This window comes from Pistacia vera, unplaced genomic scaffold (genome assembly GCF_008641045.1).
Source record: "Pistacia vera cultivar Batoury unplaced genomic scaffold, PisVer_v2 Contig206, whole genome shotgun sequence".
Taxonomy (NCBI): domain Eukaryota; kingdom Viridiplantae; phylum Streptophyta; class Magnoliopsida; order Sapindales; family Anacardiaceae; genus Pistacia; species Pistacia vera.
The window spans coordinates 1,372,231-1,396,181 of NW_022196009.1; the positions used below are offsets into that span (position 1 = coordinate 1,372,231).

General features: G+C 34.0%; 1 protein-coding gene across 1 annotated transcript; it reads right to left on the minus strand.

The window, feature by feature from the left end:
* LOC116129006 (DNA polymerase epsilon catalytic subunit A-like) lies at positions 1–23,605 on the minus strand. The gene is made up of 49 exons (XM_031414743.1): positions 23,453–23,605; positions 23,073–23,138; positions 22,924–22,983; positions 22,719–22,814; positions 21,816–21,976; positions 21,482–21,570; positions 21,152–21,369; positions 20,642–20,728; positions 20,402–20,536; positions 19,789–19,911; positions 19,440–19,523; positions 18,638–18,802; positions 18,379–18,555; positions 15,718–15,831; positions 15,249–15,353; positions 14,748–14,866; positions 14,495–14,636; positions 14,328–14,422; positions 14,005–14,110; positions 13,825–13,904; positions 13,533–13,709; positions 13,249–13,333; positions 13,010–13,090; positions 12,786–12,929; positions 11,901–11,996; positions 10,826–11,026; positions 10,284–10,338; positions 10,057–10,199; positions 9,523–9,980; positions 8,825–8,972; positions 8,546–8,743; positions 8,357–8,431; positions 6,487–6,677; positions 5,659–5,839; positions 5,514–5,578; positions 4,878–5,010; positions 4,659–4,760; positions 4,486–4,569; positions 4,172–4,246; positions 3,923–3,982; positions 3,538–3,800; positions 3,414–3,462; positions 3,002–3,162; positions 2,863–2,929; positions 2,554–2,664; positions 2,200–2,370; positions 1,886–2,098; positions 1,062–1,168; positions 1–886 (listed from the first exon to the last, which is right to left on the minus strand). Exons 1-49 carry the CDS (start codon positions 23,603–23,605, stop codon positions 529–531), a joined length of 6,627 nt encoding a protein of 2,208 aa, XP_031270603.1. The 3' UTR covers positions 1–528.
* Between the last annotated feature and the right edge of the window lie 346 nt (positions 23,606–23,951).

A 23,951-nucleotide genomic window follows, 5' to 3' on the forward strand; every position in this document is an offset into this window, starting at 1 on the left:
TTCGGGAAAAAAAAAATAGATAGAATTATAATATTATATACACCATTCACTATATATTACATTTTATGAACAAATAGAAAATATACGTGCAATCATACAGTTTAAAACGTAATATATATCAGCTCTCCATTTCTTACCACAGACAAGGTGAAAGGATATAGAAACCTTGTGATTGAAAACCTAGAGATCCTGACCTGTCAATAAGTTCCCTTGATTGGTTGCCTTCAATGGCAACTCATGTCAGCATAAACGGGAAGAGGTTCACTCTGATTCAAAACCTTTGGTTGCTTTCTTTTTGGGTTTGATCCATTTCCATGCTTTTTACCACCTCCCTGAATATGAGCTTTTCCAATGTTTCAGAACCGTTAACGGCAGCTTCCGTTGCATGGTCCCCAATCTTCTGTGCAGTGCTACACTCTTATGTTAATCCGGAATTCCAGATGGAATTCTAGGACAGGTAAGGGACGGTTGTAATATGTACTCAAGAAAATAGGATTCATGATTACCAAGAGCAAAGGTTTATAGCTATCAAACTTCCAAAATCCACGAGGTACATTCTTGAAGGAGTTGAAACTTCTGACGAATAGCTATGCTTAAGAAGATCTGCATTTTGCTACGGAAATCAGACACATCTTCCTTGCACCTAAATGAGCCAGCACATGCACATTGTTCTGCTAAATGTGCAGCTTTCACCTGGTTGCACCTCATGCATACCAGATCCTGCAGATGGTAGAGCCGCTCTCTCTGTCGTACAATTTGGAGAAGAGCATTCTCCATCACCTCATGATCATAAGGCTGGCCACACTGCGGCATGGCACAACGCCACTCCTGAGCCTGTAAAGCCAAGTCACGACACAAATCCAAGTCTCTACAGTCATTGCAATAGCTGTTAAAGAAAAACCAAGAATCAGCAAAAAATTTGTACGTAAGAATATTTAAACCAGATTCTCTCAATTAACGACTTCATAAATGATAGAAAACGTCCCTTAAGTTCAACATTTATAATGTAAGAACTCTTTTAGTCAACACAATACATAGATATAGGTTGCCAAATTTGTTACCTGCAAATCACATTTGGTAAGATGAAGGAAGGGCAGGGATCACGAAACTGAGCTTCTGGAGCAAACTCCTTCACACGCACATATTTTAAAAGATTCTTTCTCATCACCTGTAACACCAGTATGAAACAGCTCAGAGGAACTGAAGGTTAAGCATACTTGTTGAAGAGTTCAATCACAAACAAAACAATGAACAAAATAAACTAGAAAATCTGAAACAAAGTAAAACAAAACCAAAATTCTTATATTTCAAATTATTACTATTATTATCATTATTATTTCTTATGTCTTTTCTTCTTTCTTTTTGTTTTTGAAGAAACTATGACAATATCATTGAAAATATAATTACAAGAGTGAACAAGTTGTCCACAAAAATTAAGATCCAAGGTTCACAAAAAGATCTACACATATTTCAAATTATTCAACATATGGACATGGATCCCGCATCTGGATGCATGCAAGTTGACAATATGGAATGCTACTATAACATCACGATCAATGATTAAAAAAAAAAGAGAGAGAGAGAGAATAAATTATACAGAGTAAATATCAATATAAATACTTATGGATTCAAACAAAAATATAAAGATTAGAAAGGAAAAATTCCAAACCCCAGTTAGGTGTTTGAGAGAGAGAGAACGGAAATAGTAAGAATGGAATGAGAGGCAGAGGAAGAGAACAATACCCCATACAATGGACAAGAAGACATGCACTAATTTTTTTTTTCTTCCACTAATGTGAAATTAATATTGTGCAACAATTAAGAGGTAGTTTCTGCATGACTTGATTTAAATTATATGATGGCTCAATCAGTATGGAAATATTACCAGAACATCATGCTGAACACTTTGGTCGAGGGAAAAAACAGCACAGACATGCTTAATGAACTCCAAAGCAGCATCAACTTTGTGGATACTACCAGCAGGTTGCAGAACCTCGTGTGAATTTTGTTTATCACTCTCAGATCTGTTTATCCTCTTCATATGATGAATACTATCACGAACAATCCCGAGAATTTTGCCTGTGAAATAAGAGCTGATCTGTACAACACATTCAAAATTCAAATCAGTCAAATTTGACCTACGAACTTCAAGGAATCAATAAACGTGCAACTTTTGGCAACTGAAACCCTGATTTGTACCTCGCCTTTCAGATATTCCGCCATGTGCGACTCAAAGGTCTCTGCAGCTGCAACAGTGATTGATGGAGTGCATAAGTTGCCATCCCGCAAAGATGCTCTACTTACAGCTTGCTTTTGTGCATATTTCCAAGGGATGTACATAAACTCAGAGACAACTAGAACAAAATGATCCTGCATAAAGCCCAGAAGATTACTGGAAAAAAACAGAGTGGCAAGACCAGTACCCAGACGTAGCTTAGAAAGGCTAAGACATTAACCATGAACAAGTCAAAATCTAGGATATTAGTAGACCAATAATAATGTACCTCAAGTACGCCTATCATCAAAGATAGAAACTTTAACGAGTTGACTTACTTGAATGTCCTTGGGTAAAAATTCAGCAATATTCCAGCTTGATACAATATCCACTTGTGAGTTATCATCAACAATTTCATCAGTTCGAGCAGGGATTCCACCATAGTTATACTATCAGAGAATCAAGAATAACCTTAATTATTAAATAAGTATAAATTGCCCAAATAATTTCTACTTGGTATATTAGCAAACAATAATTCCAAATGATAAGAATTTTAATTCTTCCATTGTTTAATTTTCAATGTCAGATTGAGCATCAGATTTTGAAATTTTTCATCAGTAAAATAGAAAGCAGTAAAGTGACCAAACCTGGTCCATAAAAAGCAAGGAATGCCAGAAGTGCACTGGTTCAAGCTCAATCCACTCAAATAGTTCTCTACAAAAAAGAAAAAATATTACAGAGGAGGAGATAACTGAAAACATCTAACAAATCCTTGCCAACACCAACCTAGTTTGCAGAGCTTTCAGCAAGCTATCACAGTAAGCTTTAGATGCAGATAGATCGAATTTTCCAGTGTCTATAATGACCTTTGAGAAGTTTGCGAATATTATTGTGGCACCTAATTTGCGAAACTCAGCCAACAGCAGCGCAAACACCTTTTGCATGACCTATGAAAATTAATTTTAAAAAAATCATAAAATTGCATGGCAACAGAATATGTGAAAAGTTTAATGTAGCATTCATAAGAAAAATGATGTTTATCAAAATGATCTCACTAAAATATCTATAATAAATTTCAGCAAGGATTATCAAACAGTTTGGCATAGAAAACAAATGAAACAAATTATCAGATTACACTAGTAGCTCTTTTTCTTCATAGAACACTTCCCTTTATGAAATATTATACTACAACATTTACCTTGTGAAGAATGCGATGAAGCACTGGATCATGAAGTTTTGAATGGGGGCTGCAATATAATAGTAAAAGGAGTAATTATGAGTGAAAGAAGAAAATTTGGTGACATATGTTAAGAAAGACCAACCTGCAAAGCCAACGATATAGATGTTGCAATATGGCATCAGCAAACACATTTCCTGAAGTAACGGCATCTGTAAGGCACCTCTGGATAAGTTGTTTCAGGACACGAAGTGCTGGGGCAGATGCAGTACTCTCATCAAACCCACACTGTCCATTATCAGTATGAGATCTCAAATTCATATCCTGGTCAAATCCTAACCAACCACCTCCTTCCATTTCATTCACTTGGTTGCTTTTCAAAAGTGCATTGACTGATAGATGATGAATCTGTCAAAAAACATTTACAATCAGCTCAATTAACCAAATCACCACGACCCCCTTCCACCCCGCTCTCTGAAAAAAAAAAAACAAATAAGAGGTAGAGAGAGAGGAAATGATATTTTGTTGACCTTCAGTTCCACAGCAACTTTTCTATATGCTCCAGGATATGTTAGAGTAGGTTGATGGACCTATTTCAAAGTAAACACTACTAAGGTCACCAGAAAAAACTAAAGGAGAACTAGATGCTTCTAATTGAAATAAAACAAAAGAATGACAGAAGCAGAAATGAACTTCACTTTCTTTTCAAGGTGAGAAAAGATACAAAAAAGAAAAAAGATCACAGTCCTGGTATATAGAGATTTTTATTCAAAATCAACCTCATCAGCAAAACACGTATCTTCTTCAGTAGTGCCTCCTAAATCTGGAATGCCATCATCTGATATCCAAAGTACCTGTGAGAACCAATATTCGACTTATTTTGGAAATTTATGGGAATAATAGCGGGAAACTATTGAAATTCAAGAAAGACAAACTCTAAGAAAATGCAAAAGATACATTTTTATAACCAGAAAGAAAAAAGTTACTAATATGTTAGCAACAAGCTATCCAAGGACTTTAAAAACCACATTTCGACAAATTATTTTAAATTGGAGAAATTAAATTAAAGTTATATGAAGCTTTCCCATCAAACCTGCTGCTGATCACGTAATGCTCTGGAAAAGAAGACATCAGCAGTAAACATAAGCCAGTCAGGTTCAAAATTTCCCAATGGTACCTGCCCCAACAAATTTAGAGAGTTCATATTCATATTACCAATAATATCCGCAGGCAGACATGTTTACCATGCATTTAAAAAAATTTTACATGAGCATATTTTGCAAGAGAAATTCTTTCATTAAACCACTGAGCTGATGCAGCACAACGATGCATTCCAATTTTCGCAGCATTTTGTTGCCAACCAAGAACCTGTAAAGAGCATAAATGTTGAGAGATAATATGAGCTTGATCAGGTACATTGACGCACTCAATATGCAGAAATCAGCACATCCATGTGAAGGAACTATTAGTTAAGAATAGTACTACCTGATATTGACTATCACGAGCATTAGCAGGAATGCTCACACAAGGGAAATCATCAAGAACTCGTATACCTGACCTCAATAATTGAGAGTTTGGGCATTCAATAACTGCAATCGTAGGTCCATAATGTTCATGTCTGTCATCCAACATAATCATCAGGCAATTTCAATTGCTTTTGTGAAAACAAATAGACTAAAATCTAAGCAGTAAATGAGTGGAAAGAATATTGTTCAACTTCTCAACTAAAGGGAAAATCGGAAAATCTAGGATTTGAAAGCCCTCAAAAGGGACACTTGAAAAGTCAATGAAGGATACATGAAATAAGTGAAACTTCAAATGATTTCAGAATCCTAAACACATGACCATATTTATTGTAACCATTAGTCAAGAGAGAAGCCTACTTTGAAGAATTTTAATATCATATTTAACCAAAATCACAATGTTTGGGATCCTCACAAACTCGCTACAAGAATGAAGTCACATTCATTGACCATATTTATAGCTCTAGTTTTTGAAAGATGTGTGATTGTTAGAAACTTTGGTGCTAAACAAAGCTCCTAAAATCCAAAACACGGAAGTATAACCAAATGCCATCCTCTGAATTGAATTTTCAGAAAAGAAATTAATAGAAGGTAAAACCTGTTTTCACTTATTGCTCTTTGTAAAATCTTTTCAGCATCCTTGACAGATCCCACGTAATCCACCTGAAATTTGCATACAAGTAGAACATTGATAAGAACCACTTTAAGTAAAACAGAAAATAGAGAAGCCCTTGAAACTTTACCTTGAACACAATACGATCCCCAGGAGGCAATTCAGTGGACAAAGTTCGGCATGCTTCACGGAATTGTTTTTCAAGGATGGAAGGTGATAATTCTCTATGTTGATGAGGACTAACCACCACAACTGTTACTGTTCTTGATGTAGGAAAATATCCAACATATATAGCACGTCCTTCAGATATGCTGAAGATAAAAAACAAACATATCAGTGTTTTTTTTCCCCTTTCAAGATAAAGATCACATGCAGGACAGCAAAAGCGAGTTGAAATATGATAGCCGAATCAAAGGAATTATGTCCTGGATTCTTTATTTTTTAGTAGTAACATGAATTTGACAATTAGAAATGAAAAACTAATGTACTGTTAAAAACTAAAACAAAAACAAAAAAAGGCAAGGTGCTCATAACCTATAGAAACTAAATGAGAGGGGACATATATATTACATGGTAATGATCCTACAGTTGCTCTTCCTCTATCTTAATAAGGCATCTAACAACCACTTGCAACCATGCTTAGTAACAGTACATCACATAGGTCCAATATGTATAATAAATGTATAATAATATATACCTATTTGAATCAAAAATAAATCTAGTCTGCCTTACCTTTCCATATTCTGGTCATGTGTTTTATTTGAAATATTAATGGAAAGGGCCCTAAACAACAGGTTAAGAGGCTCATCATAGAACTTAAGAAATGGAAAGATATCACTCAGAGAAAGCAGATTCTCCTCCTAGCTAAATATTAACTGGTCAGGCATTGCTTTGAATAAGCCATAGAACAACACATACGGATCATGAAGCCATATCCTCATATGATACAAGGGTTTACCTATGATACAAGTAAAAGAAAGAGACCGAATGCTCCAGATAAGAACATTCTGTTGTAGTCTTCATGTGCAGCTCATTCAGGCTCCAACCATCCTGGGAATTTCGTTTCCTAGTCGATTTATCCGCTTTACATACACAACCAATCTGGAGGATAGCATTAAACTCTGGTGGCACCTTTGTTTCATATATCCCCTAATCAAATTATTCCACACTATCAAACAAAATCGAACCACATAGATATATAAAACATAAGAAAACAGAGATCAAATGCCAATGAATAATAATAGCCCCAAGATACTCAAAATTTTAACTCCCAAGTCCTAGTATTCTTATTCTTATGGTGAAGGCTTATTTCTAATTTGCTTTTCTTTTTCCCAAAAGACTCTGCAATTATATTCAAAGAAAAGTATGACAGGAATATTTCAATTTCCAGTAAGTGATAAGAGCAACAAAAGAGAAATAACACATCTATAATACCAGCAATATCAAAATTAAACTGTCAGGGAAGAACCAGGATTTTATAACAATAAGCCAAAATTTTAGACGAAAAAATTTGACATAAATTTAAAGTTGAAGATTGAAATTTTACATCCACACATGAAAGAATGAATCATAATTTACCATAAAAAAAATGAACGTTAAAACCATTATCAAGAATTACAATTGTTTTAAGCCCTCATTAGAAATAACTCAACTTAAACTCTTAACCTAACAAACAAGGACAAACAACAGTACTCATGGTGGTTCATTCTAATGAAGGTCACCCATATTCTTTTTAAGGCTATTAATGGGTTTGATTACATTTGTTGTACTAATGAGTAGCAAGGTACAATTAATGGATTTGATTCCTTCAAAGATCTATATTCAACTGATCCTTTCTTTTGCTCAGTTTGGAGTTAAGTCAAAATTCAACATTTTAGATCTATATCCATATATTCATAAGAAAGTAAGAGAAGCAATAGCACACAAAATATGAGGCCGAGTGTCTTCCAAGGAGGGAATGAAGCAGACATCAAAATAGTGTTTAGATAGAATTTTTTTTTCCCTATCAAAAGAAAAAAAAAAAAAAAGTGTTTGGATAGAATTTTAATTTAATACATGATTCAACAAAAAGTCAAATCAAAATGCATGAGAGAGATTCGTATTAGATAAGAATCAAGAGTCAAACTTGCTTTTGTGGAACAATAGTCAATGAAATTTAAAAAATGTAAGGGCTTTCAAATGTGCATCCTTAGAACCTTAAAAGTCGAGTAAAGAATATAATAGGCTAGTGTTATAAAAGGGGGGCAATTTTTTTTTTTTTTGGGATAGGAAACATAAAAATGTATTAAAGAAAAAAATTAGAAAGTGGATCAGAAATCCACTCCTACAACAGTAACCCATCTAAAAAGGGAGGCAATATTCACCCATTGTAATCATATTTTCATTATTATATATACGTAAATTAATGTTTTCTCTAAAATTGTTTACTTTTCATTGATTTTTCCTTGAGAAATATTTGCTCCAATGGTGTTTGGAGTGATTTTAATTCCTAGTTTATTGAATCTAGTAGACTATATTTTATTTTCTATTTTCATCATACACTTAGATACTTGGTAAGCATGCATGAGGAATTGGGGCCCTTTGCTAAGCACATCAATAGATAAAGATCAAACCATGGACAAATTTTAAATTTAAAAAAAAAAAACCATACATAAAAGTAGAAAAAACAAAAGAAAATTTTCTGACAATAGCATGAAATGATAATATGGCTTAAGCACCCGTAAAAAACAAAATAAAAGAACTTTTGAAGGTCGTCATGCTAAAGACCAATTACGAATCTGCATAAGTTACCCAAATGAGACCAAATATATGCATTATAATATGCTGACCTCAACTTCTGGATCTGCAAGGAGGGCAGCAAGCTTTTTGCTCTCTTTCCTAAATAGATCTTCATGAATCATAACCTATTAAATTTCAAAACAAAAAGAACTAAATCATCGAAATATATCATATGAATAAAGGGCTAAAGGGATCATAATTGTAACTTGAAGAGGAATAAAACTACGTATGACATATACCTCAATTAGGTTATGGCTATGCTTTCCATGAGGAAGAGCCTTGTTGACGCACCTTCCAGGAAACTTTTCTGTAATGGACTCTTTGGAGTTAAGATAAAATACCCGTTGAATGTTTATAGGAATCTTAAACATGATTCCTTCAACAACAACCCAAGCGAAAAGTACACCATTCTCTGAACTTGGAACTAGTTGTATAATCTGAACCATAAAAAGATAACATTAAGTGGTCTCAAACTACACTTCCATCTACATCTTTTACACTGAATGAAATTTCAATACCTGCCAATGGCCCTGTGTTAGGGTTACTTCATGCCTCCTAAAATATGAACCAACACCAGTTCTGTCCTGAACCTCTTTACGGTTTGTCACACCACCTAGTCGCTCAGAAACACCATTGGCATGGTGTGAGGTCCTTAGACTGCCCAACCTGAAAAAGTGAATGCTGTTATGCTTGAAAGCACGTTACTTGAACCATTAAGCAGAACTAAATCAATGCTCAAACTACAACAACCACCCACCATGGATGTAAACACACAGTTTATGCAGATGCCCACAGGATATCTGATTTATATGAAGTAGAAAGTTCAAAAAACCAAAAACGACGCGTCGAAAAAAAATGATTTGATTACTTTTTTTTCACAAATTGTGGACCCACTCATAATAAAATAATTTTTAGGGTCAAAAGTGAAGTATTCCTTCTAAATGCACTGGGAAGCTGGAAAAAGGGATTGATAACATGCAAGACCTTGCAGTGATCATCATGTTAATCAAATCCTAGATCTTTTCCATATGCACACAACAAATACAAGTGGCTGTCTTTGAATTTGCATCACTGTGATTTGGACATTTCAGATTTGAAACAAACCTAAAAAGGAAGAAAATCTTTAAAACCTTGGATTATACCTAATCTCGTTTTGCATAAAATAGTACTCATAACACCAACATGGCCCTTTGCTAGGTAATAGAGAACAATGTACCTTTGCCTCTTCCTCCTGTCCAAATTATCTCTCCATTTTCTCTTCTTTGATTCAAGCCATCCTTGGTAATCTACATTTCTGTCAATGTTTTCATTATTGTGTTGCAATGATGAGGACTGCTTAAGCAAATTTTCACTAGGATCAGTTTTTTGTTGCAAGGCATATATTTCCCCATTGGTCTTGACTGCCTGTTGTTCATTATTGACTTCATAATAACGGACAATTGGCCTACATTCCTTTACTGAACTACTCTTGTTTCGAAAGTCTTCCAGATCTTCAACATTCTCATCCATCACATGATTATTGGTAAAAGCATCACCAGTCTTCATTAACAAATCATCTTTGTTGAATGCACTGAAAATGTCAACTAATTTCCTTTGACGAAATTTATCTTCCTTCTCACGAACCTTTTTGTGCAACCAATCAGGATGAATAACCCTAGGAACAGGATTTGCAACCTGTACAAATTCCAATCATTTTAGAGACTAAAAATGGATAGATTGCTTAAAAAAGAACAACAAAGAATAAGAGGACCTTCTGCATTGCAGCAGGAATAGTAATAATTTTTTGAACTGCTGAGCTAAGCCGTTGTTTGTAATAAGACCAGTCAACAATGGATCGAATGCCAACGTCTGATGAAGTTTTGCACCACTTGCGTAAATAATATTTCATTATTTCTGCAAAATATAAACCTCACTTTAGCATAGAAGAAGCAAAAAGAAGGATAAACTATAGTCCAAATAAACAACAGCACAATTTACCGGGATTAGTTTCAAATATTGCAACAGGAACAGCACGCTCACTAACAGGTGTTCCCTGATCACATTAAAATTGGATGAATTTTTTTAATAGAGCATCCATGAAAGAAACAAATAAAATAAAAAATTAGATGCATGATGTCAAGTGCATTACAGTGATGATATACAAAAACAGAAAAGTGCAACAAAAAAAAATGACCAACATGAAAAAAAATTAGTTATTATAGTTAAAAACCACGAAAATTATGCACAGTGTACTTAAAGGAAAAGGGAGTATCCCACTTGAAAGAAAAAGAAAAATAAGGAAATTGCAACATATATTAGCAATAAGTTGCAAGGGAGAGAAAAACTTAATGGAAGATGACATTTAAAACAGAATGGGCAGTGCCAGTGAATTTCAAGTTCATCTTCAAGGTCGGTAGATTTAGCAACAGCAAAACTTGTCATTTTGATCATATAGCAACAATGACATGAAGATGGATAGCATCCAAGCATGAAAAAAGAGTTTATGATTGATGTGCCTTGACCTAAAACAGAGGATATACCCTTGGTTCAAATGCAACTATATAGTGGCAAAGGAGTCCTTTATCTTTAACCATTGTATCACCCAGAAAATCAGAAAGACGCTTTGCTGTGGTCACTGCACACGACTTTTGTTCACCATATTCTGCCAAAGACTTGCTCATTGTGCTTGATTCTGATATGTAGTCCAGCAACTCACAATCTGCGATATCTTTTCCTTGATTCTGAAAGAGAAAATGAAAAAGCAAAAACAAAATCTGAGGGTGCGTTTGTTTCAATATTTTTACACTGTCCTACCCAAAATACACATTTGTTTCCTCATTTTGAAAATCTTATTCTATTTTATTCAATTATTTTTAAACCCCCTAGGTTTGTTATTTAACTAAACACCTCCAAAAAAAAATTTAGAAATTGACAAAAACACCCCCACCCACCCACATTTTCCAAATCCCGGCCACCACCGTCGGCAGGTAGCCGAAATCTGGTATAATAGCACACTACCGGTTGGATCTAGCCAGTAATGCGCCGATCTAGCCTTTTTCGACCAGATTCACAGCCAAAGACAACCAGATCTTTAGCCGTAGCTGGTCGTCAACGACAGCCATATTTTTGGCCATTGCTGACGACCAAACATGGCCACATATGGCCGTCAACGGCCAGATCTACAACCGACCAGATTTACAATGGATCTGGCTAGAAAAGGCCAATGCGGCGACTCCGGCCACCCTCAGACAGGGTGGCCAGCTGCCAGTATTTAATGGATGGGTGGGAGTATTTTTGTTAATTTTCAATGTTTTATTACAGGGGTGTTTAGTAAATTAACAAACCTAAGGGGGTGTTTTTGTTAATTTTCAAATCCTAAATTGTAATAATCACCCAACTCTTACTTTTTCAAAAATCATATCCAAAATAATAAAACAAACACCCTAAACTATCCCCACTATTCTTTCTATGATTAATCATGAAACAATAAACATCTAAAGAAAGGAAAGAAAACAATAAAAAGAAAAGGAAAAAAAGACAGCAATTGGGAACTCAATGCAATGCCTAAATAAAAGTTAAAATTGCTGAAAGAATATGTATTATAATTTCACATACATCAAGAAGATCAAGCCACCGGTTCGCCACAGCAGCAACAGCGAAGTAGCACTCCTCTAAGGTTGACCCATGAAGGAACTTATCAAAAAGTTCACCCTGAAAACATATGAAATATTAATACATGTAAGTCAACTGCTATGAAGATTCTTCCATTGGAAAAGATAAAACAAAGAATTATTCCAAGAGATTTTTTTTAACATTTATACGTGTAGCTAGAATAACAGAATCACAATTCTATTAACAAATACTTCTTCAAATTAAAAAGAAAAGACAGGTGTTCATGAGATGAGCATAATTCCAAAATAAACTCTCTATTTCTTGCATTCACTCAATGTAGAGGCACTCCAACAGTATCCTTTCCAGATGTTGAGGACACAGACACATGAATAAGCCATACTTGTAGAGCATTTTGAAATTTTTAACTACATTTTATGAAGCACTTTAAAAAAGAAACCTCCACCAACAGTTATGTTAGCAGAGTATCCTCATTATGTATCATCTAAAATTCCATTCTTGTCAGAATGCATGAAAGGATAGCAATGATAGTATTTATAATTATCAATAGGTGTGTGATTTCATTGACCCTCAAAATGAAACGTCTAGGCTTTTTAACCAGTGGAAACAATCTTATTAAAACAAAGATCAATTTTTAAATACGAAGATAAACGATTAATTGGATATGTTGTAGGTGAATCATTTTATATAGCTCTCATATCCTGATAGCATAGTGATTAATGTAGGTTGAAAACTTACCCAGCTTTTACAACATTGGTGGAAACTTCTAAAGATATAAACCAGAGCATAGCTTGGAGGCAACTACCCAGATATATAGTGGGAAACCATCTACGTTTGACAAGACAAGGTATGTTTGAAAACAATGGATACCTGGAAAACTTTAATGAGCTTCAGCTCCCCTCTACGCTTTACTTCAAAACCTTTTAGCTCCGCAAGGGTTCCATCGTGATTAAAAACAGCATATCGCTTTTTAATTAAAATTCCCTCTTCCTTAGAGGCAGGAAGAATCATTGCCTACATAAAAGATAATGAATCAATCTGAAACCATGAAAAACATAAGTTAAAATCTGTAATGGTCTATCATTCCTTGCTACCTTGTATGGCCCATCCACTTCAAACTCAATTGAGCATTCACTATGAGTTTCATAGGTTTTGTTGACAGCATCTACAAGTGTCTGTTAAAAATTATGGTTAGAAACTCAGAAGGAAAATGTTGTTGCACAGACAAACATAGCTATTCAGAAATCTAAACCAGTTGCATCAGGATAATTTAAAGTACATCTGCAGGTAAACTAGCTAGGTATCCTGATACAGAAAAAGACTCCAAGCTAACCTGGTATTGGTCGTTTGTATTGTTTCTTGCAACATCAACATTAAGCATTACACATGGATATGAGATTGTCAGTTTCTTCAAGTCTCTGAAATTTGAATTCACAAATCATGGTCAATGCTCTCAGTATATCATGTCAAGTAGGTCACAACCATAATACAGTAGTACTAGCAGTAATGCTGACATGTGTCATAAATATAATGAATGACTAAGCCATGACAATTCAGTTACTAGCTAAAATTAAATTGAGCATATAGTCCCTCAGTTAGTGAAGAGCAAAAGCTTACTTTGTTTTGAAAGTAAAATTCTCTGGAAAGGATCCAGGAAGTACACACCAGATACCATCTGTGTCTAATTCAAGTGGTTTTCCAATTTTTTCAATAAGCAAGCGAGCATTTTGAATGATTTTTGCACCAGTATATGTAACTACACCAGCCATTTCCATTGAATACCATCTAGCACCCCTGGTTAAAAAGCATGTGTACACATCAGTTAAAACATAATGACAAAAGTAATGCTATGTAAATAATTGAAACCACAAACTAAGATTTCAAAACGACGGGAAGGTCACAAACTCACTTGCGCATGACATATCCATAAAAGGAATTAAGGATACACTTGTGAGCAAGTTGTAAGGAATCATAAAGCACTACCATGTCCTGCAAGCATCAGTAAGCAAAGCCAACAGAAATTAGCTGTGGGAAATTGCAAATAGACTTACGTTGCAAAGTTTTGACAAACTGAAGAACAAATGAATACCTGTGCTTCCACGATCTTAATGGAATTTCCACTAGCCTTTGCTTCTGACAACTTCCCCTTCCAAACCTTATTAAGTTTCTTGTATTCATATCTTCTATCACGAAAGCTTGAACCATTCAAAAAGAAAAACTATTCATTTAGTATAGAATAGCAACCAAAAGTAAAATAATCAAGATCTCTAGAATTCAACCTTGCTTAATTTACACCCAGAGTTTCAACAGTTAAGATCAACAGAAAATAGAGAGAAAAAATTGTTACAAAAAAGAATATCTAACTAAAAGATTAATATGAAAAATCACATTGTTTGTCAAAATTTATCTTACCTGCGAACAGTGTCAACATAAAATGAATTTTCCCGCATGCAGATCCCTGCTTCTCGAAGTTCAGTGACTGGCTTGTCAAGTACACGTTTATATGCCTGAGGATGACACAAAATTTAAGAATTGCATGCATTTATTATGCAAAGAAGTCCATTGTGGACATTTTATACCTTCTGACAGTATTTCTTTAGACGCTCCTTGAGCTTTGATTGTTGCTCCGTCTTTGGAAGGTCGAGAAAGGATTTTGATGACTGACCATTGGTGCCATCAACAAACTCAGACTCAATTTGCTTCTTCAAATGATAATAATCACTGAAATTGTTCAAAATTATTTGCAAGCACAATTATCAATGAGACTTTTGCTTACACCAAAAACAAAAGGAAATGTCTTTTTAATAATAAAAACTAAAGAAAAAAAGTGACCTTTTCTTTGCCATAAATATCTCTCCACGCCAAACCCATTCAAGCTTTCGGAGACAAGTTTTGCCTGGACGGTTGAAATCACATGCAGTGCAGATCTCGTCCGTAACAATGGATGGTGGCTGGAATTGAACAAGGAACCTCACTAAATATGAATTAAAATTACTTCGCACATAGGAGAGAACTCAATGACAACAAAGATAATATTTATAAGATGCTGGTAGACTAAATAAATGAATAATTATAGTAGAACCAATGTGTGTGTGTGTCCATGTGTGCATAAAGGGCAGGGAATGGACAGAAAAAGTTTCTTTAACAAAATGAAAAGGAAGATAGCTCTTAGAAAGAATAAACGTTATAGAAATAATAAGATAACTATATTAATTAAAATAATAAAAATACATCAGAGAACATCTTAACTGTACTAATAAATTCGACAACTAATCTATAATCTCATTGGTCTTACTCAACCTAGTCATGGAAATCTTATCCTGACAAGCATACCTGGAGCCGATTTGTTAAAATAATGTTTGGATACATTGCAGCAACATCTAGATGATAAATAAGGGGGCATTCTTCACGTACAGGCTCATCTCGCAACCTCAAAAGCTGCAGACGGAATGTATTAAAGACAAATAAATAATTATTTTCCAGTACATAGCATGTTCATATTTCATAATTAAAATTCAGGCGAATAACAAAGTAAATGACAATATTGAAGCAAGCAGAAGAAGGTATAGGAATATTTTTCAAGACAAAATTAATGAAGATTTTGGCATAATATATCCTATGAACTAAACACTTTTGACTTGTTACCTATATGCAACCATAACAACAAAAACATAAAGAAAAATTAACAAGACACTGGAGCAACTAATATAACTGAAATATAAATCAGTGAAAAGTTCTAAAAGAATAATTCAAGCACAAGCACTACAACGTATGTCAGTGGCTTGATAACAAAATTTATCACCTTTTCCATTATAGCATTCTTCACTTCTTCATAATTGGTGACTGATTCCAGATCCGTTTTGTGCTCTACCCTTATAGCATATTGCAAATCTCGATCAAGGTTATTGATTAATTGCTGGATAAAGAAGCACTTCAAAGTTAGTCAATAAATTCATGAAACAAAAATCTTAATGTTAAGTGATTTGTATTTAAGCACCAATGGATTATGTCCAAACATAATCTATTCACCAATACAAGCCCATACTCCTCAACATAACAAGAATTTGATGCAACGGAGCATATGCATTCACAAAGATGATCACCTAAAATAATTTTAATGCATATTTCTAAATATTCCCAATTACGAGAAACAATGACCTATTTTGAAACAAATAATATTATAGCGGTTGCTTTTTCAATGGAAGTTTTATATTAGAACATTTAGGTTTTGCAATGAGCTTCAACAAAAAGGTAAGCAGATGACTAGGATGAGTTGGAATCCACTATATCATAGCAATCATCATAAATGTTATATAAATAAAAGTAATTAGGCAATAACTTCAAAAGGATGGGATGCTTTTAGTTTTCTACACTTAAAATCAGAAATCACCAATAATCACAATTTATTCTGTAAATCCAAACTTATACTTTAATCGTTAAGTGGTAGTCCATAGACAAACTTTTGAATAGGTGATAGAGTGACCTTAATGTTTGAGGGAAGACAACTATATCCAGAGGTCTTTTTTTTCTTTTCATTAAAACATCTCTTAGAATTTGCTTATGACTACTGCCAAATATATTTACAGAACATTAATTTTTGTAAACTCAACAAGGAAACAAAAAACAACCATAACCAAACTACCTTTTATACTTTTACCAGGATGTAACTCAATTAGTTGAGAATAATATTTTGTCAAACCAAGTCAACTACATCACACAGCAGATTACTTAAGTATTGGCTATTTTTTGGGTTTTATGTTTAGAGAGAAATAGAGGATTTTTTTTATTTTTCTTTTATTAATAGGATGACTTTTTATTTGAGAGCCTCTTTGATTCTTTGTGGCTTCAGTTTCTAAAAATTTCAGGATATTAATTTTTTTTTGTTCATAGAGATTTAAATGTTGTTTTGGTTCAAGTGTTATGTTCGTTTTGAATATTTTCACCTGATTTCACTGCTAGTTTGTGATGAGACTGCCAGTTTACCATTTTTAAACCCATTCATATCATTAATGAAATCAGTGCCATGTTTCTAGTTAAAATGTCATTTAAAAAAGTCTGCAGAAGTTCTTCTGACTGCGATAAAGCATTGCTTAAAATCTAATGAATCTGCAAGGTCTATGAGGTTAATATCTAGTAATGCTTCTTGTTACAAACAGAGAACTGATTGTAATTTTCTCATATAGTATTGACAAATTATACATCAATATATAGGAAAATAAAGAACTAATCTAGGAAATAAATAATCTAATCTAGGAAATAAAAAAATCTAACTTCCTATTTTACAGATTTGTTCCTATTATGTATTGATTACAATCCTAATATCCTATTATAGATTTATACACTCCTATTTTACAGATTTGTTCCTATTACGTATTGATTACAATCCTAATATCCTATTATAGATTTATACACTTAATCATGCAATATCTGTAAGATTTTGCATGATTATCTACAACACTTCTCAAAGTCAAAGTATATAAATAAGGATAAGGTTCATGAGAATCTTAAAAAATAATGAAATCAACCTGAGGACTCAGAAGTAATAGAGTATCTAAGAATTTGTGTTATTCTTCAAGCAACAAGCTTTGTTGTCCCACCTCAATCTATGTTCAGAATATCTTAGACACTCAATTGTAAAGTTCTTACTTGACCTAAAAGCTTAAACTTAGGATAAGCACTTGGCAAAATTATTTCAGTCTTAACATCACTAATATGTCATACTGAATATTGAGGCGGCAATGAAACATTCCTGCCACCGGGAATTGTTCTTTACACTCTAACATGTTAGAGTTTAAGAAAATACATTAAGTATTTTGATCACTTAACCAAATAATACTTCATTAGAGACAATCTTGCTTGTTTCCTAAAAGAAGAAAGAAAAATCTTCTTTTTTTCTTTATAAAAAAAATAATCTTTGCATTCAGGTAAACATGATGAGGAGATCTGGTGTGGACCAGGTTTCCATAAAGAATCAAAAAATGAATGAAGTTCAACCAGTAAATACAAATTATAGCAAATTTCCTAGGACAAAAATCCAGTAAACCAACAAAATCAACCCAGAACCCTTCCAAATTGTGATGAATAAAGAAGAAAAAGAATTCTTACTTCCATGAATTAACATCTTAATTAATAGATAAGTTCATCGCATTAGAAAGATGCACATTCTCATGAAAATGACCAATTTGTCTACTTATACATTGGTCAGTGTTAAGATAAACCAGTAAAATACAAAAAATTTGCTAGGAGCCTTTGAATATCACCAGAAATGTTAGCATTTTCAATTTTAGCAAATGAAATTATCCAATTCATAGTACCAGGCAACGTATTAAATTAGTGTGCCAATTGATCCATCCAGCTCTGTCAGCAATTTTCGATGGATGGTAAATAGATTTTAAGAGATAGAAAGAGAGAATGAGAGAGTTCAATAGAACAGCAAACAATAAGGCAGATGAATATGACTTGCCTCGTAGGCTGCCGGATCGAGCTTAAAACTAGTTGGAAGGTCAGATCTGAAAACACCACTTTCAAGGCATTCCACGTGACCACCAATATATGTTTCGCTCTCAAGAAGGTGGTTCTTATAAAACTTCTCCGAGTCAGATTGATGCTTGTTAGGGCAGATAACATTTGCCTTGTATGCCTGTAACAAACAAAAAATTGAAGTAACCCATAGATGGAAGAAAACTTCCAAAGCTTCAGGGTAAATGAGCACAACAACACACCTGGACCATTAGAAGCATTTCACATAGGGTCCCACTACCTTTGCGCAAAACCTCATCCGGTGCCATGGGAATTATAGTGGCAAGAGAGAAAATGAAGGGATGAACATAGGTCATATACAGGAAATAAGTTGCAACGGCATCAGAAACAGAATAGGAGGCCATCATCTGTCATATAGTTTTCAGCAACAAAAAGAATATCAGAAACATTTTCTCAAACAAGCTGCATAAATACTTAATTGGAAATGTCCACTAAATTGTAACTAACAATGATGGTGTACATCAACAGGGAAAAGGAGTATGGCAATGCTTAGTATTATTGCTAAGAAAGCATTACACATATACAAAAATCTCAGAACAGGCTACCTCAGACAGCCATGCTGATCATTAGAAAATCATTACAGCCATATGAAAAAGAAAGCCTTTTTGCATCACAAAATTACTGCTAGGAATTACCAAAAATATTATAAAAGGGTACTGCATTGTGAAAAGGAAAACAAACATTAAAATTAGCACAAAAAGTATGTAATTCACATAAACAGAGACTGATATATTACAGAATCAAGTACTGACTACAGGAAAATTTTCTTAAAATTTACAATCCAATGGAAGCTGTTAATACAAGGTTAACATATTTGATCATGGCCTACCATTCCCAAACAGTGTTGCAGTCAATTTCTAAAGTCCATATTTTGTAGTAACTGTCTACAAAACAATTTCCATCAACAGTACACAAGTAGGAAAAAATCTAGAAGGCAAAACAACTAGGTAAACACCACATAAACTATTTGAAAATGCCACATACCTGAGGCTTTTCTTTCGCAAAGCGAACCATATCCTCTGGATTCACCTCAAGTGGTTGATAGCCCAACTTTGCCTTTGTAACATACTGACATATACCCAAAAGGAAGATGAGTCAGCTTTTCCAGCAAATAAGAAAACATGTAAGCAAAAGAAAGATCCATTACTTGCAATTTCAACACTACTGTTTCTTTAATTAATAAATGATAACAAATAATGCAGAAACTTAAAAATGTCAATCATTAGCTAGATCACTTCAATGGAAAACCACAGCATTTAATTTTATTAACTATGCATACAACAAAAACAAACTCAACTAATATGAAAAGTGAACCGAAAGTGGACATTTGAACCTTTAGGCCATGGCTCCCCTGAGGGAGATAACTATCACGTTTGACCCATGCATAACAATCCAAATGACAAGCAAATTTTGCACGACACTCCCCCTGAATTTTGTCGCATTGAAATCCTAGCTCCTGAAAGATGAAAAAGGAAAAAGAAAAAAAATATAAAGCAATAGTAAGTTAAGCATTTGACATATGCTAAAAACTAAAGACATCCTTCAGTAGAACCAAAATGAAAATGTCACTAAGACCATTATATATAGAACGATTGGCATCCAAACACCTGAGTCCTAGTAGTATGGAAAATAATAATCTCTGAATAAGCCAGTCAATTCCAAAAATTCATCCTAACACTAACGCTTGCGAAGATAACAAGAAGTCAAATAATCTTGAGACAAAATGGGATGCATAATTTCCCTGGAATAGTAATGCTCAATATTTTAATATACTCTTAAACAGAATAAAAATGAATACTAGAGCCCAGAGCCGGAAAAACTGAGAAACATAAAAACAAAACTCATGCAGGGAATTAAGCATTTCCATTTCGATATTTTACACAAGCTGAAGGACAAAGTTATTACATTGTCTATGTAAACGTCACAAACAGGGATAGGCTACATACATCACTCATTTTAAACCCATGATGAGCTGCTCTTCTTTCAACGAATGGCCAATCAAAAAAATCACCATTGTATGTAACATAAATACCAGGCTTGACCTCTTGCATGTGAGCAAACCATTGCCTAAGAAGTTCTACCTGCAAGAAACAGCTAATTGTATTATGGAAACGAAATTATGTGCATCAGCATCCTGAAAATGATACATGAAAAAAAAAAAAAAAAATTGATGAGCCTAGTGTTACCTCATTTGTCACATTTGTCACCTTGAAACACCCTTCAAATTCTGGTTTTGGAGTATACTCTAAATCCTCTATATCCTCCCCGACACACTGAAGAAAATGCAATACATGTGGATCAATTTGAAACTAAAGTCAACCAAAAAATATGTCGATCCAATACACACATTGCAATAACAGTTGAGATAATGACTTGCAAACCAAAAAAAAAAAAAAAGTTGGCACCCACATAAATAGTAACAGATGTCTAAAAAGATCACAATAGTAAAACATTGATAACATATGAATAATTCTTGAGCCTTGAAAATGGAGGAAGAAATTATGTTTTAATTCATAGGTTAAAAAGTTGAAATACATAACAATCATACGTAAGTTTCTGCTGGTGCTTGATAACAGACCACCATGGCAGTCTTACAAAGTTCCAATCTGAAGTAAGAATACAAGCCATGCACCACAGAAAACCTGAAAATGATATTCTCGAACAAGTGATAACAGAAAAGTAAAACCCATATGTACCTCTCTGTTTATAATCAAGTAGCCTTGTCCATCAAGCATGTATGATATCATCATTATGGAATCATATTCTGCATCTGGAAATTTCAAAGGAAGCTTTGTGGTCTCAATATCAAATGCACAAACACGAACTTCAGCACGCTGCAAAAGATCAGTCCTCCTCTCAAGCATAACACCAGTACTAGATACACTTACATCATACCACTGTCCACATCTCACATCTGAGCAGCATGAAATACTTGGTGTCAGAAAAGTAAATATGCAATTTTAAGTTAGAACTTCAGCAGTACTATAATGACTTAGGAAATCCACAGAAAAAAAATAGGTAATTACCATTGTCAATGGCAAAGCGGACATGGTAAGGAACATCATACTCACGGAGATCAACAATGCAATCAAGGAAGTCTTGAGGTCTTTGCTCTCTGCTCGTCAGAACGTCAAAATTAAGGTCAAATAAAGAGATACTCATTAAAAACTAGATGCAGTTGGTCAATCAAGTGATAACGAAAAAGAAAAAAAAAAATACCAAACAACAAAACTCATTTTAAAACTAGATGCCAGTGGTCAATCAAATGATAAGTAATAAAAAAGAAAAAAAGTAAAGAAAAATTATCAAATAACATATGTTTACGCAAATTGAAATCAACCCTGCACTAGAAAGCCTTACCGTTTCCCTGTTAGTATGGACTCATATGCTTCTGCAGCATCAAACTTTGCCTGGTTTCTTTCAACAACACGCAATAGATCTCTCTTCACGTCCATTAGTTGTTGAACGGTATCAAAAGATATTTTTAAATAAAAGTTGTGCAATCCAGACAAATGATTTTTCTGTTCCATGAGCAGAAGAAACAATCATATATTCATTTAGCGCAGTACATGCTTAACGATCATACAAACTCAAGCATGAACAACTACACTATTCCAGAAAGTAACCATGAAAATCGCTTAATCAGTCTAGACAAACCCAATATGATAATTACAACTGCAGCAAAGAAAGCTATTCACTCCCTGATCTACCACCTCAACAGCCTATCTATCGGCGCAAACTTATAAAATTACAAATAGAATACATGAATATACTACACAATCTTACCCAACGACATATGAGTATAGTTATTGGTAATGGGAAATCAAAACCAAAAAATAATAATAATGCAGTACATAGCACAAATTTGGCAAAGAAAAGAGCTCACTGCATTACAGCAATCAACGAATAAACATAATAATCATAAACTGTAGTGCTCTCTTTGTAAGAAATCCAACGGCTCATCAATTCGCATAGCCTAAATATAATCTTCAGAACTAATTCAGCTTTTCAAGCGACAAATTAACAATGGTCAGTTATATTTTATATACTTCTGAAACTAGTTTCAAACTCATGATATTAGTATCTTGAATGGAAGTTATAATTTGAAAAGCTAGCATCATTTGTCCATCATAATTGAAGCTTTTCAGAATAGATACTGTATTGATCTTTCCTTCCAGCTTCCACATTCAAAACAAAGCATTGCCAAGATTTGATACATGAAAGAAGGCAAAAAGTTTGTCATGTTGGGAAAACAAAACTTACCAGATCAAGGTCCTCTTTATCCACAATTTCAACATCAGCAATCTGACTTTCATAACGTCGCCTCAAATATGCCTCAACATCCATTTCCAATTTGTCCTGTAATAAGTGGATCATTGCAGGTTTATCATCAACACCATCATACCAGATGCTATCTATTGTTCAAGCAATTAAAAAGATTCGTTCAAATAAAAATTTATAATTATACCTTCGTTGCTGCATAAAAATAAGGACGGAACTTGTACTTTGCCTTAAAAGTAGAACCATCCTGCAATGCTTATACACGATTAAATGATTCCACATCTATCAACTACTGCAAACACAAGTTTTAAAAATAATTTATCAAGCAACACTCACCTGAGAAACAAAATAAAGATCAATGCAACTGTAGACTTTGTGGCTGTCTTCATCTTCACAAGATGACTGCAAATTACGGTAAAAAATAAATAATTTTCAAATAACAGCATTCAAACTGCAATTATAAACAAATAAATTAATAACATTCCATATAAGACTCAATTTATACAAAATCATAAATTAAGTGTTCCTAAAACCTACCCTAAGATTTAAATTTTCAATCGGCTACCAAATGAGATTAAAAAAAATAAATAAAAATAAAAAATACGATTCATAAACAAGAAAAAATACGAGAGAGAGAGAGGTATTAAAATGAATTTAAATGAATTAGTCCAATAAATTGCTGAATTGGCGATTAGAAGGATCATTAAGTGACTCACAGAAGCGAAAGTGAGTAGCCAACCAAGGCGCTTGTCGCCTTCCGAGAAGAGATCGTAGCCAAGCTTTGACTCAAGCTCCTCTTCGGCGCTACGAAACAACTTCTGCTTCTTGGTGAGTCTAGGGTCTCGACGCTCCCATCTTCGACCGTCCATTTTTTCTGTTTTCGTAGATAGAGTTTCTGCAAAACCCTTGTGATCTGATTCAGATACTCACACTGCCGCACTATGAAGTGCAGGCAAGGGCATTTTCCCGCTCTTTTCAGTGATACCTTTTAAGATATAGATTGCTATAATGACGTAAATGCCCTCCGAGTTTTGTCGACTTGACTTGGGTTGGCTAACTAAATAATAATTGTTCATTTTGATAATTTTGTCATAGATAAAGATAGTCTCCTAAACACTTCCTACAAATGCGATGTAACAATTCACAATTAGCTTGGTCAGATAAGACTCATATAAATTGATTAATTGTGAATTGACATGTTGCATTTGTTAAAGA

Coding starts and splice junctions, on each gene's coding strand:
- LOC116129006 (XM_031414743.1), bottom strand. CDS start 23,605: ATGGACGGTCGAAGATGGGAGCGTCGAGACCCTAGACTCACCAAGAAG. Junction 14,111..14,327: donor TATGTTGACACTGTTCGCAG/GTAAGATAAATT, acceptor GAATGGTTCAAG/CTTTCGTGATAGAAGATATG. Junction 3,801..3,922: donor AAGTTGCTGTGGAACTGAAG/GTCAACAAAATA, acceptor GTTTTTTGACAG/ATTCATCATCTATCAGTCAA.